The sequence below is a fragment of the Stegostoma tigrinum genome, chromosome 2 (genome assembly GCF_030684315.1).
Source record: "Stegostoma tigrinum isolate sSteTig4 chromosome 2, sSteTig4.hap1, whole genome shotgun sequence".
Lineage (NCBI taxonomy): Eukaryota > Metazoa > Chordata > Chondrichthyes > Orectolobiformes > Stegostomatidae > Stegostoma > Stegostoma tigrinum.
Genome location: NC_081355.1, coordinates 6,424,164 through 6,446,838, shown reverse-complemented (window position 1 = coordinate 6,446,838; position 22,675 = coordinate 6,424,164). Strand labels below are relative to the sequence as shown.

The window sequence follows — 22,675 nt, the reverse complement described above, 5'->3', positions numbered from 1 at the left end:
GTTGGTTTTTAAAGGCTTCCCACTAAATGACATTGCATTGAGCTTTTCCTTTTGCTTTTATGCTATACTTCCCTTGTCAACCATGGTTGCCTTGTCCTCACCTTAATATGTTTCTTCTTCCTTAGGATGAATTTATGTTGTGCCTCCCGAACTACATCCCAGAAACTCCTGCTACTGATGCTCTTCTCTGCTAGGATCCCCTTTCAATCAACTCTGACCAGCTCCTCCTTCATGACTTTGTAGTTACCTTTACTTAACTGTAATATTGCTACATCTGATTCCAGCTTCTCCTTCTCAAACTGCAGGGTGAATTCTATCACATTATGGTCAGTGAGGTCCCTTCATGTTAAGCTCCCTAATCAAGTTTGCCTTATTACACATCTTAAAGAGAACTTATAAAAAGAAAGCAAATTTCACCAGGAAAATAAATGACAATGAACAGCAAAGCTGCTTCAGAAGATTATCGGAAACGAATTGTGATTCCAGCTTTGTCCTAAGGCAGGATTGTAGGTCTCTGGAACAGCAATCTATAGCAAAAACTTCAACAGGTACCACCAGTCCAGCTATCCAGTAAAGGAGTACCTGGGAACAACCAACCATTTCCAGGGGTCTACCTGTGCTGGGGCTGGCAACACCCCATTATCTCACTTGCATGGTCAGAGCCTGAGGCCATTCTCACTTTTTTGCCACAATAGCAAGAAGTAGTTCTTGTCTGGCTTCAGCTTGGCTTTTGATGGTGGCAGCTGGCCGTCCCGTATAAGCCAAGAGGAGCTTCTCAAGCTAGTCCTCCACCCCACAATCCTACACAGACCTGATTGCCATGGTCATCCAGAACACCACTGGCAAAGTTGATCCTCAGCAAGATCTACCAGCACACGGCCAAGGATTTATCGTTCTCCAAGAGTAGCAAAGGTAGGCCAGCTGAACACATCCACCACAAGCTATCCTTGTATGACTTCTTCAAGAAGGTGTTGAGGGATGAGGACAGTCCAGGTGAGATGCCTCCTCCACAGCCCTAGATCCTGCTTCCTTCCTCTTATAAAATGTTAGGGATGCAGAAAGTCTATAATGGAAGCAGAATCTATATTCCCAGAGCTGCCCGTAGACACCACCAGCACAACTCCAGGCCTCAGCTGCTCACTGCTCCCCCAGTTGCAGACCAGTTCTCCTCTGTGTCAGCTGCTGACAGGATTACCAGAAAACTTACAGCAACACAAATGGGACAGAAAGGGTCTCTGATTGGGGGAACAGCTCTTTTCAAAATCTATGAATGAGCTGAAAATTAAAACAGATGTATGGCAGCATAAAATGGTCTGGCAGGCTGTAGGTTGGCAGCCTATCCCAGAGATGAAAACACACTAAAATATCAACAGTGATCTCAGTCAGCCAAAAACCAATAATCTCATGACTTAAAGATAAGATTGCTACAGAAGACTGAGTTGACATTAATTGAATGGTATGATTCAATGAATACTATTATTCAATTAAGTTGTCATGGTTTCCATTCAAAAAGAAACTAAGTGTCTTTACTTTCCCAAGGTTTTCATTGTGTTTACTAGGCATAATACAGCAAATATATAACTAATCAGTAAAGAAAAAAATACTTTTGCAAATCATGTTGACAGTTTAGACACAGCCTATATTTTACAAAAAAAAATGCTTATAAAGACAGTCGATTTAACTTTGACAGGGTATTCAAAAAGGATGTAGGCCATCAATAGTTATGCAAATCCAAGACACATTTTCAATGTTACTGGACAGGCATTTCAGGTAATCAACCATTCTTTATATCACACCAGCAACTGCTTTTATAGTTCAGCTGTTTTAAGTATGAACCTATATGTATTTAGTTTGCCACTGATACATCATTCTTTAAAACAGCAATGCAGAAAAATAACAAAAAAATGAGTTTAGACATCTGTGTCTGTGAATCCCATTTGAATTCAGAGCTGTATGAACAATTGGGAAGCCATGGTGACCGAGTAGTTCGCAATCGTGCCTCACAGTGCCAGAGACCCAGGTTTAACTCTCAGTTCGGGCAACTGTCTGTGTGGAGTTTGCACATTCTCACCGTGTCTGTATGAGTTTCCTCCATGTGCAGGTGAGGTGAACTGGCTGTGCCAAATTGCCCATAGCGTCTAGGGTGGAAAATATCGGGATAGGTTAAGGGGTCAGGTAGGCTAGGATGCTCTTTGGAGGGGCAGTGTAGACTCAATGGGACAAATGGCCTGCTTCCACACTGTAGGGATTCTATGATTATAAACATTCCAATTTAAGCAACATGGTGCAAAGAGAGTATGGTCATCATCCTGCCGACTCCTCGCAGGTGTTAAGAGTTCAACTTAGTGCACGCGGCATTTATTTTTTGAAAACTGACAATTGATTCAAGCAAAGTAATGGTGATTTGACGTGCATAAACTGGCAGAGCTTTGGGCAAATAATTCTCCTAACTTTGTCTTGCACTCTAATTTTTGTACACCAAAATAATACTAGAAATGCTAAGTGCAATTGAACAGTGTAGTGCAGAAGTTAAATTGATAGGAGTAAGGTAGGTTAGTAACCGCTCTGATCAGCCTGTAAAACTCTTCCCTTGTGTCTTTTTTAATATATGTACCAGAATTGTATGTGATTGTAAAGAATCAATGTCTAACTTGTAATGGTTTGACGCAAGAAAGAACATGTTGCAGCAGGAAATAAATTTTGAAGAGTTACTAAACTGTAGACATAACTGACCATTTTACTTTCAGTTTTAGTACTTTGTTATTGACAAAAGATGCTGGGTGAATCAGTGATGAATGGGCAAGCATCATGGTGGTGATGGTCACTTTGATGCAAACACTCTTGATAGTGGCAAAAGGATATCTAGAAAACTTCAAATGTAAGACCCCACCAAATGCTGCAGTTAAATTCTTCTCAAAAGCGCCTTGAGGCAGCAGCTGTGGGGAGAAAATATTAGGTGCAAAGAAGCCACTGAGGGAGCAGCTGGAATGACCTTACAAGTCAAATAGGGTGGAGGCGGGGAAGGTTCAAGGCAACATTGCCTAGAAGTGGGCTTGGAGGAACACCCTCAACTAACAATGAAGATTAAAACAGTTACCTTTTCAAGCTTCTTTAGTCTTGACAACTCTTCCGATTACAGCATCTTAGCAGAAGAACACCGTGCCAACTCCATGGTTAAAAAGAAAAGTCAACCCTAAATGAGATGCACTTCTTCCTTGTTTCAAAGGATAGTTTAAAATTATTGCATGCAGGGTTGGTAGGGATGCCACTGAGAGAGTCTCACAAGATATTTTAATTTTCTGCGCAGCTGGTGTGCACTGGGAGGGCAAGGTTAAAGTTGACCCACCAAACATTTCTATAATAGAGCAGGGTATAAGTAAGATAATCACAGACCAATCACTGTTTTACTATGCTGCTACATATCAGAGATCACAATCGTTCTTTTTTCTCCAGTAAAGAGAACAGTTTCTTCCTTTGCACTGTCAGAAATTTACAATCATCCGTCATTGTTAACTGCGTCTCTGCTACTAAACCTCCTGAGCCTCACTTCCTTTAATTCAAATCCCAATGTAGCCACTGACTGCCAATATTTTTTCTCCCTTGTCTATTTGTTTCTTTGTTTCCATTTCTCTCTGCACTATTTTGTTTTCCATCTACAGTAGTCCTTCCCATTCAACTGACTGGTACTCTTTTCCTAATACAGCAATAAGTCTCACCCTTTAAATGTTCAACTCATGTTGTTCTGGTTTCCACTCCCTCCCCTCCCTTCTTAAATTCACATGTAGTCTTTCACCTCCTCCTCTTCTCCCTTCACAGTGATTTCATTATCTTCCACTTGAGGCTTTAAATTGCACAAGAGAAATTTTTTGTGTATATATTTCTGTTTGATGCATAGCGTTTTCACTTTCTGATTAGATCTAACAATCATCTTTACAGTTAATCACAAAGACTTGTTTAAAGGTCTGAACAGCAGGGAAACAACTATTACCATTGTTAACGACAGACGTGCACTAAAACTAAACAAAAAAAATCACCCATTTTGCAGTCAGCATTCTGGACACAGCAATTAAAATAGATGAAATCATATCACTGTTAACCAAAGAGCAACTTTGGAAAAAAAGTGGAGTCCACCCTGAAACTACTTCAAGAAATAACATGGCCAATGAAATATGGATTTGGGAAGAAATGAAAGTTGGACAAACTTAAAACAGATGATAAGTTAATTTTGAGGAAGAGCCTAAAATTACAAATAGATATATATTAGACAAGCTGACAAAACAAAAAAGCTGAAATTTTATATAGTTATGTGCCACACCCTAAAAAAAAATGCCAGCTGGAGCTATGAGGCCGTGGTGTGAAGGAAGTGGACATGCTAAAGTAATATAAAGCATCCCGGTTCTGTAACTTATTAAAAACTAGTTTGTAAGTGCAGAAATATGACCAGCAAGTCCACTGAGGTATACGACTACAAAAACAACTTGTACTCATACAGCACCTTTAAAATAATAAAGCATCTCATAGTGTTTTGCAAGATCATTAACCAAAATTTGATGCTAACCCATTAAAAGGAGGTATTACAGCAAATCTCAAAAAAGTTCTACAGAACTGCTTGAGTGAGAGCGAGAGCGAGGGGTGGAGAGATTTAGGAAATTGGCAATGTGCAAGTGGCCAGAACTGAAATGTGCAGACACTTTGGAAGGTTGTGGGACTGGAGCTTTATCACAAGAAGCCAAGAGGTGGAGAATATAAACGCATTTTCCTTTAGTGCAGATATCAAGAACACAGGTCTTAGGCTTGGAATTTGAGAAACCTCCAAAAAAACTTCTTTATATACTGGAATACAAAAATTTCAAATCTATCACCTCAGAGTCCACTATGATGTTGGATAAAAAGATAGAGGCTTATTTGAGACTGTGAGAGAAGAAGCATTGAGACAAAAGAGAAAATTAGGACTTGAAAGATGTAACTCATGTGGTCCACAAAAATGGCAGCTCACAAATGAAACATCTAAACACAGAACAGATCATTAAACAGAAGCTTTCAGTGATACTTCGAACTATTTACAGCATCTGCTGCTGCAAACTAAATTTGAAGGATCACTACTAGAGAAAAGAAACATATTATATAGTTACAGGAAAATAGATCTGTCACTGGCAGATCAGACAATAGGCTGGATGGGAACTAACTTGTCAGTTGGAGTGAACAATAATTCATATCTGTATAGTACTTTTAACATAATAAAATGTCAAAAGTTCTTCACTAGACCTTTATAGAATAAACTGTGGCATACAGCTACATAAATATATGGTTAACTGACCTACCAAAAAGTTTGATCACAGAAGTAACTTTTAAGGAATTTCTTAAAGGAGGAAGTCAAGATAGAGTCAGAGAGGGATAGGGATGGAATTGCAGAGCTTAAGTCCCAGTAAACCAATGGCCTTGCAATCAATGGTGGAGCTGTTAACAAAGAACAAAGAAAATTACAGCACAGGAACAGACCCTTCGGCCCTCCAAGCCTACGCCGATCGAGATCCTCTGTCTAAACCTGTCATCTATTTTCTAAGGGTCTGTATCCCTTTGCTCCCTGCCCATCCATGTACCTGTCCAGATACATCTTAAAAGACACTATCGTGTCTGCGTCTACCACCTCCGCTGGCAGTGTGTTCCAGGCACCCACCACCCTCTGTGTAAAGAACTTTCCACGCATATCTCCCTTAAACTTTCCTCCTCTCACTTTGAACTCATGACCCCTAGTAATTGAGTCCCCCACTCTGGGAAAAAGCCTCTTGCTATCCACCTTGTCTATACCCCTCATGATTTTATAGACCTCAATCAGGTCCCCCCTCAGTCTCCATCTTTCTAATGAAATTAATCCTAATCTCCTCAACCTTTCTTCATAGCTAGCACCCTCCATACCAGGCAACGTCCTGGTGATAATAAAATGTGAGGCTGGATGAACACAGCAGGCCCAGCAGCATCTCAGAAGCACAAAAGCTGACGTTTCGGGCCTAGACCTCTGATGAAGGGTCTAGGCCCGAAACGACAGCTTTTGTGCTCCCGAGATGCTGCTGGGCCTGCTGTGTTCATCCAGCCTCACATTTTATTATCTAGGATTCTCCAGCATCTGCAGTTCCCATTATCACTGATACAACATCCTGGTGAAACTGTTCTGCATCCTCTCCAAAGCATTCACATCCTTTTGGTAATGTGGCGACCAGAACTGTATGCAGTACTCTAAATGTGGCCGAACCAAAATCTTATACAACAACTGTAACGTGACCTGCCAACTCTTGTACTCAATAGCCCGTCCGATGAAGGAAAGCATGCCAAATGCCTTCGAGACCACTCTATTGACCTGCGTTGCCACATTCAGGGAACAATAGACCTGAACACCCAGATCTCTCTGTACATCAATTTTCCCCAGCACTTTTCCATTTACTATACAGTTCGCTCTTGAATTAGATCTTCCAAAATGCATGACCTCGCATTTGCCCGGATTGAACTCCATCTGCCAATTATCTGCCCAACTCTCCAATCTGTCTATATTCTGCTGTAATCTCTGATAGTCCCCTTCACAATCTGCTACTCCACCAATCTTCGTGTGACCTGCAAATTTGCTAACCAGATCACCTATACCTTCCTCCAAATCATTTACATATATCACAAACAACAGTGGTCCCAGCACAGATCCCCGTGGAACACCACTGGTCAGGAGTTAGGGTTATATCAAAAAAATACTTGAGATCTCATCTCAGAAATTTGAGGATATAGTGTTAAGAAGTGACAGGCCATGACAGGATGTAAAAGTGAGGATAAATATTTTAAAATAAAGTTATGGCTTGATTGGAAGTCAATGTAACATCACTGATTTCAGTGCTGATAGGTGAATGGGATTTGAGCAAGTTAAGATGTAGAAAGCAAACACAAAAGGATGGTCAGTATTTAAACCACCCAAACTGACTGGTACTATTTTTTAAGCAATTTAAGTGCGTTTTTTTAAGATGTGCCTATTAAATATACTAATTGTGAAGAAAAAGCAGGCAAGTGTAACTAAAGGGTTAACTCTTAAGATATAGGTGCAGAGATAGGCCATTCTGCTCATCAAGTTTCTCCACCATTTGATCATGTCGGATATATTTCATAACCCCATTCACCTGCCTTCTCTCAGTAATCTTGGATCCCCTTACCAATCAATAACCTCTGTCTTAAATACACTCATTGACTTGGCCTCCACAGCCTTCTGCATCAAGCAGTTCCACCAAACTGGGGCTGAAGAAGTTTCTTCTCATCTCATTTCAAAAGGGATGTCCCTTCACTGTGAGGCTGTGTCCTTGGGTCCTCGTCTCTCTTACTAGCGGAAACATCTTCTCCACGTCCACTACTTCCAGCCTTTTAGTATTCTATAAGATTCAATCAGGTCCCCCTCATCCTTCTAAACTCAATCCAGTACAAACCAGTCCTCAACCACTCTTCACATGACAAGACCTTCATCCAGAGATCATTCTTATAACCCTTCTCTGGACCCACTCCAATGCCAGCACATTCTTCTTTAGATAGAAGGCCCAAAACTGCTTACAATATTCTAAATACTGTCTAACCACAGCCTTATACAGCCACAGCAATACATCTCTGCTCTTCTAATCTAGCCCTACTGTAAGTAATACTAATATGTATTTGCCTTCCTAAATACTAACTGAACCTGCATGTTAATCTTAAGAATCCTGAACAAGAGCTTCTAAATCCGTTTATGCCTCAGATTTCCCAAATCTTTCCCTGTTTAGAAAATAGTCTATGCCTCTATTCTTCCTTCCAATTGCATAACTTCACATTTCTCCCACATGGTATTCCACCTGCCACTTCTTTGCCCATTCTGCTAGCCTGTCTAAATCCCTTGGCAGCTTCCTACTTCCTCAACACTACCTGTCCTCCACCCATCTTTGTTTCATCTAGCAACAACATTCTCAGTTCCTTCATCCAGACCCTTAACATGTAATGCTGTGGTCCCAACACGGACCTCTTTAGAACTCCACTAGTCACTGGTTGCCACCCTGGAAAAAAAACTTTTATCCCCACTGTCTGCCTTCTGCCAGTCAGCCAATCTTCAAACCGTGCCAGTATCTTGCCTCTAACACCAACAGGCGCGTATCTTATTTAGTAGCCTCTAGCATATCACCTTGTCAATGGTATTTTGGAAATACAAACAAATCATATCTAAACAGCTGGCACAGACACGATGGACCAAATGGCTTCCTCAGTGCTACAAAATTCTACAATACCATGAAACACTAAATTCCAAGAATAATTCGAGATTTTATGGAATAGAAGTTCCATGAAACAACAAGGGTGAAACAAATTAGAATACTCAAAAATTTGGCTAATAACTCAGGGGTATCCAAAAGGCAAAAATTTAAGCTAAATGTAGTCTATAAGCTTCTTTAATCTCTTTGTGTTACTTGATGTCTCAAATACTCTACTTCCCAGTTAATGTCCATCTACCATAATTCAGTCTTATGACTTTGTTTCACAACCATACTTATTCAAAGCTATGTCAATAACAAGTGTGCAGAAATCCTTCAGCGTTGCCTCCTCCCCTTCCACTACTGGATTTTAATATAAGTCCCTACACTGCCTGCCATAATTCCAAACTCAGTCGATTTCTCATCTCTGACTTCTAGCATTGGCAAGAATTCAGCCACTAACTAGTTTCCCACCTTCAGGACCTCCATTATAAAATCATCCTTTGTTGCCATAACCCGCTTCAATCTTAAAAGTCTCCTTTTAACCCTTCTCTTTGGTATGCTCCCTACTAATTTGCTCATCCATTTTGTATTGACCTTTTTGTTCAAGAATATTTCTCAGGGACATTACATCAATATGAGGTGTTGTAGGGAGTGCCACTGCAACAAGAGAGGAGTTACATTGACAACAGAACAGAAATGGCTGGAAAAACTCAGGTGGTCTACGGACAGAAAACAGTTAACTTTTCAAGTCCAGGGACCCTTCTTCAGAATGTTCTAAAGAAGGGTCATAGAGCTGAAACATTAACTCTGATTTCTCTCCCCGGATTTTGCCAGTCTTGCAGAATTTTTTCAGCAATTTCTGTTTTTGTTTCTGATTTGCATCATCTGTAGTTTTTTTAAATTAAGAGGTACATTAAGCTTAGCTTCAAAAATATGTTGTTCAGAGCCATGACATAGCCACAATGTCACCTTACAGTGAAACACATTTCTGCCTTACTGCAGAGCGTAAATTAATTGCTCGACTGGCATTGTGGGTCAACCCATAGCAGGTGGACTGCAATGGTTCAAGGAGGCAGTTCACCACCATCTTCTCGAGGACACCTTGGGGTGGGCAATAAATGTTGGCCAGCCAGTGACACCCACATCCCACAACACGAATAAAATAGTGAAATAATCTTTATACTGCTAGTTCTGCTACAGGAAATAGATAGGACTGATAAAAAGGGATAACTGGTTTTTGTGGTGATCAAAACCATTGAATATACAATCTTGCATTATATGCAAGAATGAATAACTACACTTTCATTTTTATTTCACCACTTGAAATCATCCAGTGCAATATCTTCAATACTGCTAAGTAATGTATAGAGTAAATTCCCAGCATGTGAAATTTTATTTAGAAGGTTCTAAATTAGTTTGATCTGTTAGCTGAGTGCACTCCGGATTTTTCTTCATTGCTACTCCACCTGCACAAATTTTTGACGTCAGTAGCTGTGGTATTCCAAGGTCAAGCTGAAATAGTGGTGACAACTAAAGATAACTATGTTCACAATGCTACACTGATTACAGAAAATGATGTTAGGGCAGTTATTTCACAGAATGATTTTAGTAAAATAAATTTGCTCAATTATAACCATTTCAACCTGTGTCATCAGGACTTTAATAGAGTGAGGCACAAAGAAAATCTGAAAACCACACTTTGTGTAGATGTGCGCAGAGATATTGAAATCCTTACTGTTTAGATGGCAGTTATCTGCAAGGAAATGCAAATAAATCTGATCTAAATCAATAAAAACTAAAAAGGTTACTGCTGTCTAGTTATAGTTCCATTAGTACATCTCATGGGCTAAATGTTATAGGATCAATGGACAATGAAACGCCTGTTGCTCAGCACTAAGCACCAAAAATCACATTAATTTTAATTACTCATTTTGATAGCAAACATTTCACAGGCTTCAATATTTGCATGACACAAGTGTGAGAACACATCAACAATGCATCTGATGCAGCGAAAAGTCAACTTCACCTTACCTGCTTTCTAGTCAGGTAAAAATTTTATAAAACTTATCTGTTCTCAAACCTCCTGCTCCAGTTACAGAAGATCCCATTTCCAGTAAACACGTATTAAAGACTGAAGCAGCTTATCAGGCTCTGCCACGGACACTTCCACGTAGCACAGATTTAAGTTAACGGGGTCAGCTGTACCATCCTTTGTGATTACACCTAAAAGCATAGGCTGCCTTTGAAACTAATCAAATTAATCATTTTTAATATCCTTTTCATTCTTTTGTTCGTTGCTTTCTTTTTAATTTAAAGTTGTTCCAGTTTCAGGGTTATCATCATCTAACCGAATCACAGAAAATAAGAGTAGGCCAATCAGCCCTTTGAGCCCACACTGCCATTCAATATGAACATGGCTGATCATCCAATTCAGTACCCTATTCATGCTTTCTCCCCTTATCCTTTGATCTCTTCAGGCCTAAGAACGAAATCTAACTTTTTCTTGAAGCCATTCAATGTCTTCACATTCTCTGTGGCACAGAATTCCAAATGCTCATGACTGGATGAAGAAATTTATTCTCATCTCAATTCCCTGCATCTTTAAACTTTGACCGCTGGTTCTGGACACCCCAGTCATCCTTCCTGCATTTATCCAGTCTAGCCCTGTTTGAATTTTATAGTTTCTATGAAATCTTCTCTCATTCTTTTAAACTCTAGTAAATATCGTAGAATCACAGAAGCCCTACAGTGTGGAAACAGGCTATTCGGCCCAACACGTCCACACTGCCCCTCTGAAGGGTATTCCCCCAACCCCGAGACCCATTACATTAATTTCCCCTGTCTAACCTACCTAACCTAAACATCCCCAGGCACTATGGGGGCAATTTAGTATGGCAAATCCACCTAACCTGCACATCTTTAGACCATGGAAGGAAATCAGAGCACCCGGAGGAAACTCATGTAAACACAGGAACAATGTGCAAACTCCACACAGTCAGTTACCCACGGCTGGAATCAAACCCGGGTCTCTGGCACTGTGAGGCAGCAGTGCTAACCACTGAGCCACCGTGCCGCCCAAATATAGTCCTAATTGATACAGTATTTCTCTTCATACATCTGTCCTGCCATCTGAGGAATCTTTGTTGCATGCCCTCCATTGCCAGAACATCTTTCCTCAAAGAGGAGATCAAAACTTAACCTAATACTCCAGATGTGGTCTCACTGAGATCCTGTACAATTGCAGCAAGACACCTTTGTTCCTGTATTTGAAGATTCACCTGCTGCAGCTGCTAACTTTTAGCAAAAAAATTTTGATCAAAACAATAAATGAAGTGATCCCACGTTAAATTAAACTCAGTAGGGGATAAACCCACAGAGGGAGTCAGACAGATTAATTAAAACACAGGTGAAGTGAGGATGCAGTGAAGAGAGAATGTTATTGCATTCTCCAGAACGTTACTGAGCAAACTATCAGAACTATTTTCCTTACTATTTTGGAATGATGTGTATATCATATTCCAAACAATTCTCACCATTTCCAACACACTAATGCACTCTAACACAGCCTGAGAGAGACACATCTGCACAGTGGGAATCTGTCTCTCTTTGAAATGTTTACAGATGTGCCCATGAATGTACTTGTAAAATTACAGCACTCAATTTATCTAGCACTGGGGTTTATTGTTCTACCTCCAAATTACAACATAACGAATATGTAAGCAGATTTGTGGTAGTAATGGCAAAGTTGATTATAAGGGATGCTGCATGTGTTTGCCAGGGCAATGGGCTCATACTGAACTTATTACATTAGGTATTTAGTACAGAGAGAGGTCTTTAGTCCTTTGTGTCCGCACCAATCATCAAGTTCTTCTCTACTCTACTCCCATTTTCCAGCACTTGGATCAGGCCCTTGTATGCAATAGTTCTTCAAGCGATCATCTAAATAGTTCCCAAATGTTATAACTGTACCCAGCTCTAACAGCCACGTATTTAGCCAGTTCCAGATCCATCACCCTCTTTAATGAAAAAAGTACCCTAAAATCCCCTCTAAACCTCCTGCCCCTCATATTAAATCTATGCTCCTAATATATGATCCCAGCGGTAAGGGGGAAGTTTTTTTTAAAAACGGCCCGATCTAATCCCTCATAAATTTGTACACCTCAGTCAGGACCCTCTCAGCCTTCTGATACAACAAAAACAAGCTTAGCTTACAGAATTATAGAATAGTCAAAGAATCCCTACAGTGCAAAGAGGTCATTCAGCTCATCACTTCTGCACCGAACAGTATCCCACACAGACCCACCACCCACTCGATCCCTGTAATCCATGGCTAATTCATTTAGCCTGCATATTATAGGGTAACTTTAGCAGGGTTTATCCACCTCACTTGCACTTCTTTGTACCTAGGGGAGGAGCCTGGAGCACCCAGTGGAAGCCCACAAAGACACAGGGAGAACGTGCAAACTCCATACAGTGAGTGAAGGCTGGAATCAAACTCAAGTCCCTAGCGCTTTGCCACCCTGCAGTCTCCCTTCATAACTGAAATACTCCAGCCCAGGCAACAGTCTGGTGGATCATTTCTGTACCCTCTCTATAGTGTAATTACATCCTTCCAATAATGTGGCAACCAGAACTGTACACTGTACTCCAGCTACAGCCGAAGCAAAATCCAGACCATCACGTTTATCCTATGTCTTGGCTAATAAAGGCAAGTATCCCATATGCCTTCTAAACCACCTCATTCACCTGCTCTACTGTATTCAAGATTCTCTTTGCAGACAACAAAATATCCTGCTGATCCTCAGTACAACTCAGGATCCTCCCATTCATCATGTACTCTCTTACCTTGTTAGTCAGAGTCAAACAGCATGAAAATAAGCACCACGTTGCAACTTGTCCATGCTGACCAGGTATCTCAAACTTGACTAGTCCCATTTGCCTGTATTTGGCCGTATTCCTCTAAACCTTTCCGATTCACGTACCTGTTCAAATGTAAGTGTTGTAACTGTATCCATCTCTATCACTTCCTCTGGCAGCTCATTCTATACACACCACCCTCCGTAAAAAAACTGCCCCTCAGGTCACTCTTAAATCTTTCCCCTCTCGCCTAAAACCAATGCCCTCTACTTTTAGACTCTGCTAACCTTTGGAAAAAGCACCTCAGTTTTATAATCCTAAGGTCACCCCTCTGCCTTTGATGCTCCAGGGAAGAAAGTCCCAAAGCCTATACTCAATGCAATGACCAATGGAGGCAAGTGTGCCAAATGCCTTCTTCAGTAACTTGTCTACATGCAACACCGCTTTCAAGGAACTATGAAGCTGCACCCTACCACTAACTGTGCAAGTCCTGCCCTGATTTGCCTTATTGAAATGCAACACCTCACATGTATCGAAATTAAACTCCATCTGCCACTTCACTGCCCATTTGATCAAGGTCTGTTTGCACTCTTAGATAACCTTCTTCGCTGTCCACTGTATCACCAATTTTGGTGTCACCCACAAACTTACTAACCATACCTCCTATATTCTCATCCAAATCGTTGATATAAATGACAAACAACGGTGGATCCAAAACCAAACCTTGTGACACATGGCTGGTACAGGCCTCCAGTGCATATAACAACCCTCCCTCACCACCCCCTGTCCTCTGTATCCAACTGGCTATCTCACTTTGGATCCCACGTGAACTCACCATATTAACCAACCTAAAATGCAGAAACTTGTCAAAGGCCTAATTCAAAGTCCCGATAGCCAGCATCTACCGCTCTATCTTCATCTACGTTCTTGGTAACATCTCCAAAAAACTCAAATTTGAGAGGCATGATCTCCTACGCACAAAGCTGTGCTGACTTTCCCTAATCAGTCCTTGCCTTTCCAAATGCATGTAGATCCTATCTCTCAGAATCCCCTCCAAAGTCTCACCCACCACAGATGTCAGGCTCAATGGTCTATAGTTTCCTGTCTTTTCCTTGCATCTTTCTTAAATAATGGCACAACATTAGCCACCCTCCAATCTTCTGGCACTTCACCAGATAGCTCCCAAAATGCACCACTACACACTTTCAGGGTTAAACTCCACCTGCATTGTTCTGCCCATTTCAAAAGCCTCTCTAGGTCTTCCTGTAATCTAAAGCTTCCACCTCTCTCTTCACCTTATCACTAATGTTCATGTCATATATTTATAATACCCAGAAGTCTCAACATTTGCAGCCATTGTAAAAAAGGCCCCTCAATTCCAATAACATTAATAAAAATAATAATTCTCAAATGTTGACAAAAAACGTTAACCATGACGATAGAAAGGATTTTTCTCCCCCTCAGATGTGTGGCTACACAAGCTTTTGCAGAAGTTCTCACTTTAAACTTTCAGCCTCACTCATCATTAGTGTCATGGTTACTCAACTCGAAGGTCGACCTTTCCAGCTCAAATTACTCCAGCCTGATTTGCATTCAGCTCATAGCACCAAGACAACTTTAGTTTATGGTACAATGCTACCATGTTTGACTGTGGTGAGCTGTCAAAGTTAAACCTGCACCTTTAATATATCGTATACAATAAGCAATTCCATCCCTAGGTGCCTGACTGTTTGGTCCTCATCCAAGGCACCATCTTCCAGTCATTCAATTTCAACCTGTTCAAGAATGGTCAGTCAATTTGTCTCCTTCAAGGTGTCTTCGTCACTTCTGTGTGCTTCACTCTCAGTATACACTTAGAAATAGATCTGCAGAAATAAAAGCAATGGAATACTAATCCAATATTTTGGATTAATGGTCTGAATCATTATCAACATAGTAGAATTCAAATCACAGCATAGCAGCTGAACAATGTGAGCTTTTTGAAAGAGTTAAAGAAATGCTTCCAATAGAATGGCCCATTAAGTTGTTAGATTGTTGTAAACAACCAGGTCATTCATAAATCTCATTAATAGGGTTGACTCCTCACTGATAACTGTAGTAAACTAACAAGACAAGCATGTTTTTAAAACTGCTACACACGGCAATTCAAGACAGCGGCCTATGATAAGCTTCTGAGGGTAACCCATGTGTAACTTGCCAGCCATGTACAGATTTCAAGCATGAAAATTAAAGTCTAATGTATCTCAAAATTTGTTTAGAAGCAAGTGAATTATATGCAGCTCAAGTATGATGTAGATCACATTCTGCAGTTCCAGCCTTCTGCTGATACTACTCAATAGAAAATTACACTAATTAAAATCAGAAAGTGAAACTTTACATGGAATTACTTTCATAAGACAGAAAAATAAAGCAAAAATGAAAGCCTCTCTGTTGGACCAGGAAATGGATTTAAATTTGTGTCAGGCATTGTCTGGTTTGTAAGTTCACTTGCAGTTTAATGCACTGAAGTCCCACATAAACCTGTTCCTTGCAAATCATCTTCAAACAATTTGTAATTACAGCGTTTGTATTTTTAATAGCATCATGATAAAACTGATTTAGTTAAAATTTAACCACCAACTCAAACTTATGTAGTAGCCTTAAGTGACCTGAATATCCTAAGACAGGTCATGTTTAAGGGTAAACCCAAGAAGGCGATAGACAGCATAGGAACTACTGAAATGGTGGCAAAAAAGAGAGTTTAAAATAAACACTTTTAAAGGTGGGAAAAGATCAGTAGAAGAGCTTGATAAGAGAATTCCAGATTGAGAATGAGGTTTGCCAATAATAATACAAAATAGAACAGGGACACAGATCTGGAGGTCATTGAACAGTTGGGAACACTGTGGCTGCAAAAAGGATTAGCACAGACAGTGAGGTGAGTACGGGGATTGGGGGGGGGGGGGGGGGGGAGTACCATACGTGTAATAAGATCCAGGCGATGCAACTGTGTGGAGTGAAGCTTACAAGGCAGTAAGAAGACTACTTGAAAACTCAAACCTAAAGATGACAAAAGGCATTATAAAAATAAAGGTTGATGGAGTGATATAAATAGATGTGGATAACAAACAACTATTGTTGGTAGATGTAATGTCTGAATTCAAACTAGCTTCAGTGTGTTAGAGAGCACCAGTCTATTAAATTAAACTAGATACTCAGAAAGACAGAATGCATACTTCCAATTGCAAATTTCTCCCTGAAGCACCACCCAAACGCAGAGTAACTGCTCATTCACTGCAATATTGTGAATCCAAATAGTATACATTTTATTTCTAGGATGAGTAACCTAAGTTCTAGCCTGCTTTGACCAGAGGAAAATTCATTCTTCCTGCCACATTCAATCCTTACAATTGCATTTTCTTTTCATGTTTCTGTGCAGACAAGAAACATAAGATTATTTTCTACACCCTGAGCATTTAACAATGGAATAACACAGGCATTTCAGTGCTTTCCAACATATATTCACTTAATCTAACAATTTTGGATTTATTTTTTTTCTAAATGAGATTAATGAAGAAACTGGCACCTTTTCCTTTAAGTGCAATTGTAATTATTAATTATGAACTCTATTCTGTAGATCCAACACTCCTCCCATAACAGCTCAGTTGTTAAGGACCTTTCATCAACGTTAATAGGATAAAAGCATTCCGATCATGGCAGTCAAAAACATCACAACGTACCGTTTCCATTGCCAGTAGGGATATGCATGCATTTGATCTATTATCAAACAGATTATCAAGTGAATCACAAAACTAAAGCTATTCAGTCATGAACAACAGCAAATATTTTAAGGAACGCATTGCTCTGATCCTGCAGCAAAATAATTATGACAGGCTGTGAACGTGGTGACTATAATTTTCTGAACACTGGAGCATCCAAGGCGCAAACAGTTCTGGCTACCATACTTCAAAGTATAATACATTTTCCAACATAAAATGACAAAATGTTTGACATGATAAATGTGGACATAAATAAATAGTACAATAATTATAATGAATGGAATAGAGAATTCAAAAAGAACAGACAAAAAGGCAATCATTTTAACTTCTTAAAAGTTACTGTTTTAACCAATATAAAAACATCTAACAGTGTGAACAATTAAATATTAAAATCTACAAATCTAAATAATGACCAAACGTTGAAATGAAAGCTTGAGAAAAAGAAGCATTCAATGAATACAATGAGAAGAAAAGGACGAATGCTGGATAGTTCCAAAGAGAAGGTGTTTCATTTTCAATTTCATTCAAGTGCAGTACCTTATACCAGATGATCTAAAGATTCAACAGACAATAGGTGCAAGAGTGGGCCATTTGGCCCTTCGAGCCAGCACCACCATTCATTATGATCATGGCTGATCATCCACAATCAGTATCCTGTTCCTGCCTTATCCCCATAACCCTTGATTCCACTATCTTTAAGAACTCTATCTCTTTCTTGAAAGTATCCAGAGACTTGGCCTCCACTGCCTTCTGGGGCACAGCATTCCATATATCCACACTCTCTGGGTGAAGAAGTTTCTCCTCAACTCTGTTCTAAATGGCCTATCCCTTATTTTTAAACTGTGTCCTCTGGTTCTGGACTCCCCCATCAACGGAAACGTGCTTCTTGCCTCCAGGGTGTCCAATCCTCTAATTATCTTATACGTCTCAATCAGATCCCCTCTCATCCTCTTAAACTCAAGTGTATAATTCACCAAATCATTTGTAATCTGTAGTTCCCATTACTTTACCAAACGTATGTATAAGTTAATTACCAAAATTCTGAACTATAATTTTGCATGCATATAATAGTTTGGTTTACTTTGTTAAATATTGTAAATTATAATGCTTTCCCTACATTATAATGAAGTGTTATTTCTAAAATATATTGTCAAGGATATCAGCTGTCTACCTATATTGTAGTTCATTTTTACAGTGAGATAAATTACTAGATATATCCAAATGCATTTTGTAATGTGACTTATAATACCAGATATCAAATGCATTTTCTGATGCAACTTACACTACCAGATACATTCAAATGCACTCTGTAATGTGATTTACGGTTCCACATGAATCCTAATGTGGTTTGTAATTGACGTACGGTACCAGGTTTATCTTAATGCATTTTGTATTGTGACTTACAATATCACTTGTATTACAAAGCATTTTGTACAGCCTTTCATTAGCAAATATATCCAAATGTACCAGATGGAGACCAATGCATTTGTAATATGGCTTAAAATATTACATCTATTACAGCGGATTCCGTACAACTTTACATTATTAAATATATTTCAACGTGTTCTATTCAGCTTGAATATACCACGCCAGAACGTGATCTGAACATTTTCCTTGTACTAGCAGATTATCATAATCAGCAGCTCTTCCGATACTGCGGGCTTGCATTGCAACAGAACAGAATTCTAGAACGATTCCACTCAACCTGTCCAACGAGTCCGTGCAACAAGAACTCAGGTACATGATAACACACAACATAATGACTGGCGGTGCCGGACATACCGATCACGAGGCTGACACAGTCAGATTTACCGGATTTTTACACAGAGACGGACTTACATTACCAGACCGCAGCATACTTGCCGGCCACGCCTCGCGCTCCCATTAACTCCGCCGCTCTCAAACGGTCGCTGGCCGGCTCGCGACGTACCAACATTCGGAACGGCCAACGGACAGGAAGCAGCCGCTGGCCCGCAAGCTACTTCCGGAATCCGCCGCACGCTCCCAAGACCGTGCGCACGCCCGGCCCCTCCCGAACACGCGCGTGCGCGCTCCGATACCCAAGTGCGCGTGCGCATGTGCCTGGCTGGGCAATCGGGAGCCGGTTGAACTTGAGCGCGCGTGCTCGTTTCTAACCGCTATTTTGTTCGAAATGGATTAAAATCGAGAACTTTATCCCTCTGAACCCCAGCAGAAATAACTTTTTTTTGGTTTGGCTGCTACTATGTTAGTTACAATTAGCCCTGTTGCTATATTCCTCCTCTAAAGTTAGTTTTTTTTTAAAAAATCACTTTAAACTTCTTTCTCACCTCTGAATATGTCGTGAACAGCAAAAACAGGTGATTATACTGACTAGTTGAAGAAATTGAAAGTGTATTTTTGTTTTACGGCTGTATTTTCTAGGAAGATGGAGAGGGTGAATATTTGCTGGGGGCGTGCACTCTCAGGGTTTGGGTATGAGTACAGATAATGTACAAGAGAGAGTGGGACAAATAGCAAATGCTAATTTTCTGATTTCTCAATAAGAAAAACATATTCTGAGAGCAACTTAAACCATTCTTTCTGCGTTAATGTTTTTTGCTATCCATTTAGGTCTGTGGATATTTTGCTGGAGCATTTTTTTGGTCTTGCATGTATCAGGACCATTCACAAGAAAACTAATTTAAAGGCACAAAGACACTTACACAAGAGGAAAAACAACGCAAAAGAACTATAGATGCTGAAAATCTGAAACTAAAACAAAATTTTCTAGGAAATCTCAATAGCACTGGCATTATCTTTGGAGAGAAATCACAGTTAATGGTTCAGGTCCAGTGGACTTGAAACATTAACTGTGATTTCAACCCACAATGCTGCCAGACCTGTTTAGATCCATATAATAGGAGTGTGCTGCTGGGTTGGCAAGTGGACTTTGGTAGAGAGGTGTTATTGAGAATGTATCTATAATTAATGACTCAGTTAACCGCCAGGGTTTGTTTAATTTTTAAAAACCTAACTGGTTTAAAATTAAAACAAAGCACGACAGTTAACTGTCCATCAACATTAATGGATGCATTCTTCGTGGCAATACCTCTACCAGAGGTTCCTTGCCATTACAATCAGCACTATCCTCTCAAATATTAATGTTGGTTTTCCCTTGAGTTTGTATTCTTGTGAAAGGTCCCGATGAGTGGAAGATGAAAAGCTTGAACAAAATGTGTTTCTTAAGCAATTTTCAATCTCAAATTGATCATCTATCCATCTGATTTTCAGTACAATCAATTTGACGTTTTTAAAAAAATTTAATTAGTATTAAAAGAATTGAGAACCCTTTAGCCCAACTCATTCATGCCAACCAGATTTCCTAAACTTAAACTTAACTAGACCTATTTGCTAGCGTCTGGTCCTAAAGTTTTCCAATCCATGTACCTATCCATTTGTCCTTTAAATGTTATAATTGTACTTGCCTCTACCACTTCTTCTGGCACCTTGTTGCATATATACACTACCCTCTGTGTGCAAAAGTTGCCCTTTTAAATCTTTCCCCTCTCACCTTAAACCTAAGAGGAAGGATGTTGGTAAACTGCAAAAGGTGCACAAAAAATTTAAAAGAATGTTGCTGAAACTAGGAAGCTTGATCATAAGGAGAAACTGGATAAGCTGGGATTTTTTTCCTTGTAGGGTCAGAGGCTGAGGGGTAACATTACGGAGGTTTATAAAATCATGAGGGGCATAGATAAAGTGAATAGCTAAGATCTTTTTCTCAGAGCAAGAGAATAGTTAAGTTTTAGTTACCTGATCGGTATGAACGAGTTAGACCAAAGGATTTGTTTCTGTGCTATATGACAATGGACTCCCCTACCCCTGGGGAAAAGACCTTGGCTATGCTCCAGGGAAAGAAAAGTCCCAGCCTATCCAGCCTCTCCATATAACTCAAACTCTCCAGGCTTGCTAACATTTTTGTAAATATTTTGGCACCCTTTCTAGTTGAGTAATATCCCTCCTATAGAAGGGTGGCCAGAATTGTACATCGTATTCCAAGTGTATATCAATGTCTTGCACTTCTGTAACATGACATTCCCAACTCCTCTATTCAGTACTCTGACTGATTACGGCACATGTGCCAAATGCCTTCTCCACCACCCTGTCTACCTGTGATGCCACTTTCAAGTAACTAACTGTCTGCACCCCCAAGTCTCTCTATTCAACAACACTCTCCACCCTTAACTTTAAGTGCTTCCCTGGTTTGTGTTACTTTGCACTTCACATTTATCTGAATTAAACTCCATCTGTCGTTCCTCAACCTACTGGCTCAGTCGATCAAGATCCTATTGTAGTTTTCCCAGATAATTTTCTTCACTATCCACTATACCACAAATTTTGGTGCGAGCTGCAAACTTACTAACCATGCCTTCTGTATTCCCAACCAAATCGTTTATGTAAATAATGAATAACAGTGGATCCAGCACCTATCTTTGCAGCGCACCACTGGTCACAGGCCTCCAGTGTGGACAATAGTCCTCTACAACCACCCTCTTTCCTACCGTCATGCCAATTTTGTATCCAGTTGGCTCGCTTTTCCTGGATACCATGTGACTTAACCTTACTAAACAGTCAATCATGCAAGACCTTTGCTAAAGTCCATGTAGAAAACATCAACTTCTGTACCTTCATCTAACTACCTGGTTACCTCTTCAAAAAGCTCAGTCAGATTTGTGAGACAACTCCTACGCACAAAGCCGTGCTGACTATTCCTTATCAGTCCTTGCTTTTCCAAATGCATGTAGATCCTGTCTCTCAATCCCCTCCAACAACTTACCCACCAGTGATGTTATGCTCACTGGTCCATAATATCCAGGGTCCTCCTTACAGCCTTTCTTAAATAATGGCACAACATTACCACCTGCAGTTTTGCAACTTGTCACCCATGGCTGTCGATGATACAAATATCTCCCCTAAGAGCATCATGATTTCTTCCCTAGCTACCCGCAATGTCCTGGGATACACTCGATCAGGCCCTGGGGATTTATTTACCGTTATGCATTTAAGACCTCCAGCACCTCCTCTTCTGTAATATGGACACTTTTAGAATTAAGTTTCTTTGTCACAGGATATGTGAATACAGCAAAAAGCGTACAAAGTCACCATTTTCAACTCAATCCAAGGTACAAAATCTTAGGTATAAGTTAGAAAGGTAAATAAATAAAGTTAAAAGTTCTGCATCACAGTCCTTCTAAAGCAGAGAAAGATACAAAAAAAAGATAAGAGCAGTTGAGTCCACACTGGGCTTCACCTCAGGTCCCTAGCTTTCATGCCTTTCACCATGGTGAATACTGATGCAAAATATTTCTTTAGGATCTCATCTATCTCCTGTGGTTCCACGCATAGATGACCTTGTTGAACTTTAAGGCACCCCACTAACAAAGAACAAAGAAAATCACAGCACAGGAACAGTCCCTTCAGCCCCCCAAGCCTGCGCCGATCGATTGCAGGCACCCACCACCCTCTGTGTAAAGAACTTTCCATGCATATCTCCCTTAAACTTTCCTCCTCTCACTTTGAACTCATGACCCCTAGTAACTGAGTCCCCCACTCTGATGAAAAAAGCTTCTTGCTATCAAAGAAACCTACAGCACAGGAACAGGCCCTTCGGCCCTCCAAGCCTGCGCCGGTCAAGAGCCTTTGTATAACCTGTCATCTATTTTCTAACCATCTGTGTCCATTTGCTCCCTGCCCATCCATGTACCTGTCCAAATAGATCTTAAAAGACGCTAACGTGTCTGCGTCTACCACCTCCGCTGGCAACGCGTTCCAGGCGCCCACCACCCTCTGTGTAAAGAA

The 22,675-nt window shown here is 40.2% G+C and overlaps 1 protein-coding gene across 2 annotated transcripts in view; it reads right to left on the bottom strand.

Moving 5' to 3' along the window:
• atp2c1 (ATPase secretory pathway Ca2+ transporting 1) overlaps positions 1-18,845 on the bottom strand; it is a 109,303-nt gene extending 90,458 nt beyond the window's left edge. For both annotated transcript variants that reach the window (XM_048560236.2, XM_048560245.2), the window contains exon 1: positions 18,695-18,845. In XM_048560236.2, coding sequence (XP_048416193.1) covers positions 18,695-18,712 — 18 coding nt within the window. In that variant the 5' untranslated portion in view covers positions 18,713-18,845. The remainder of the gene's footprint in view (positions 1-18,694) is intronic.
• Between the last annotated feature and the right edge of the window lie 3,830 nt (positions 18,846-22,675).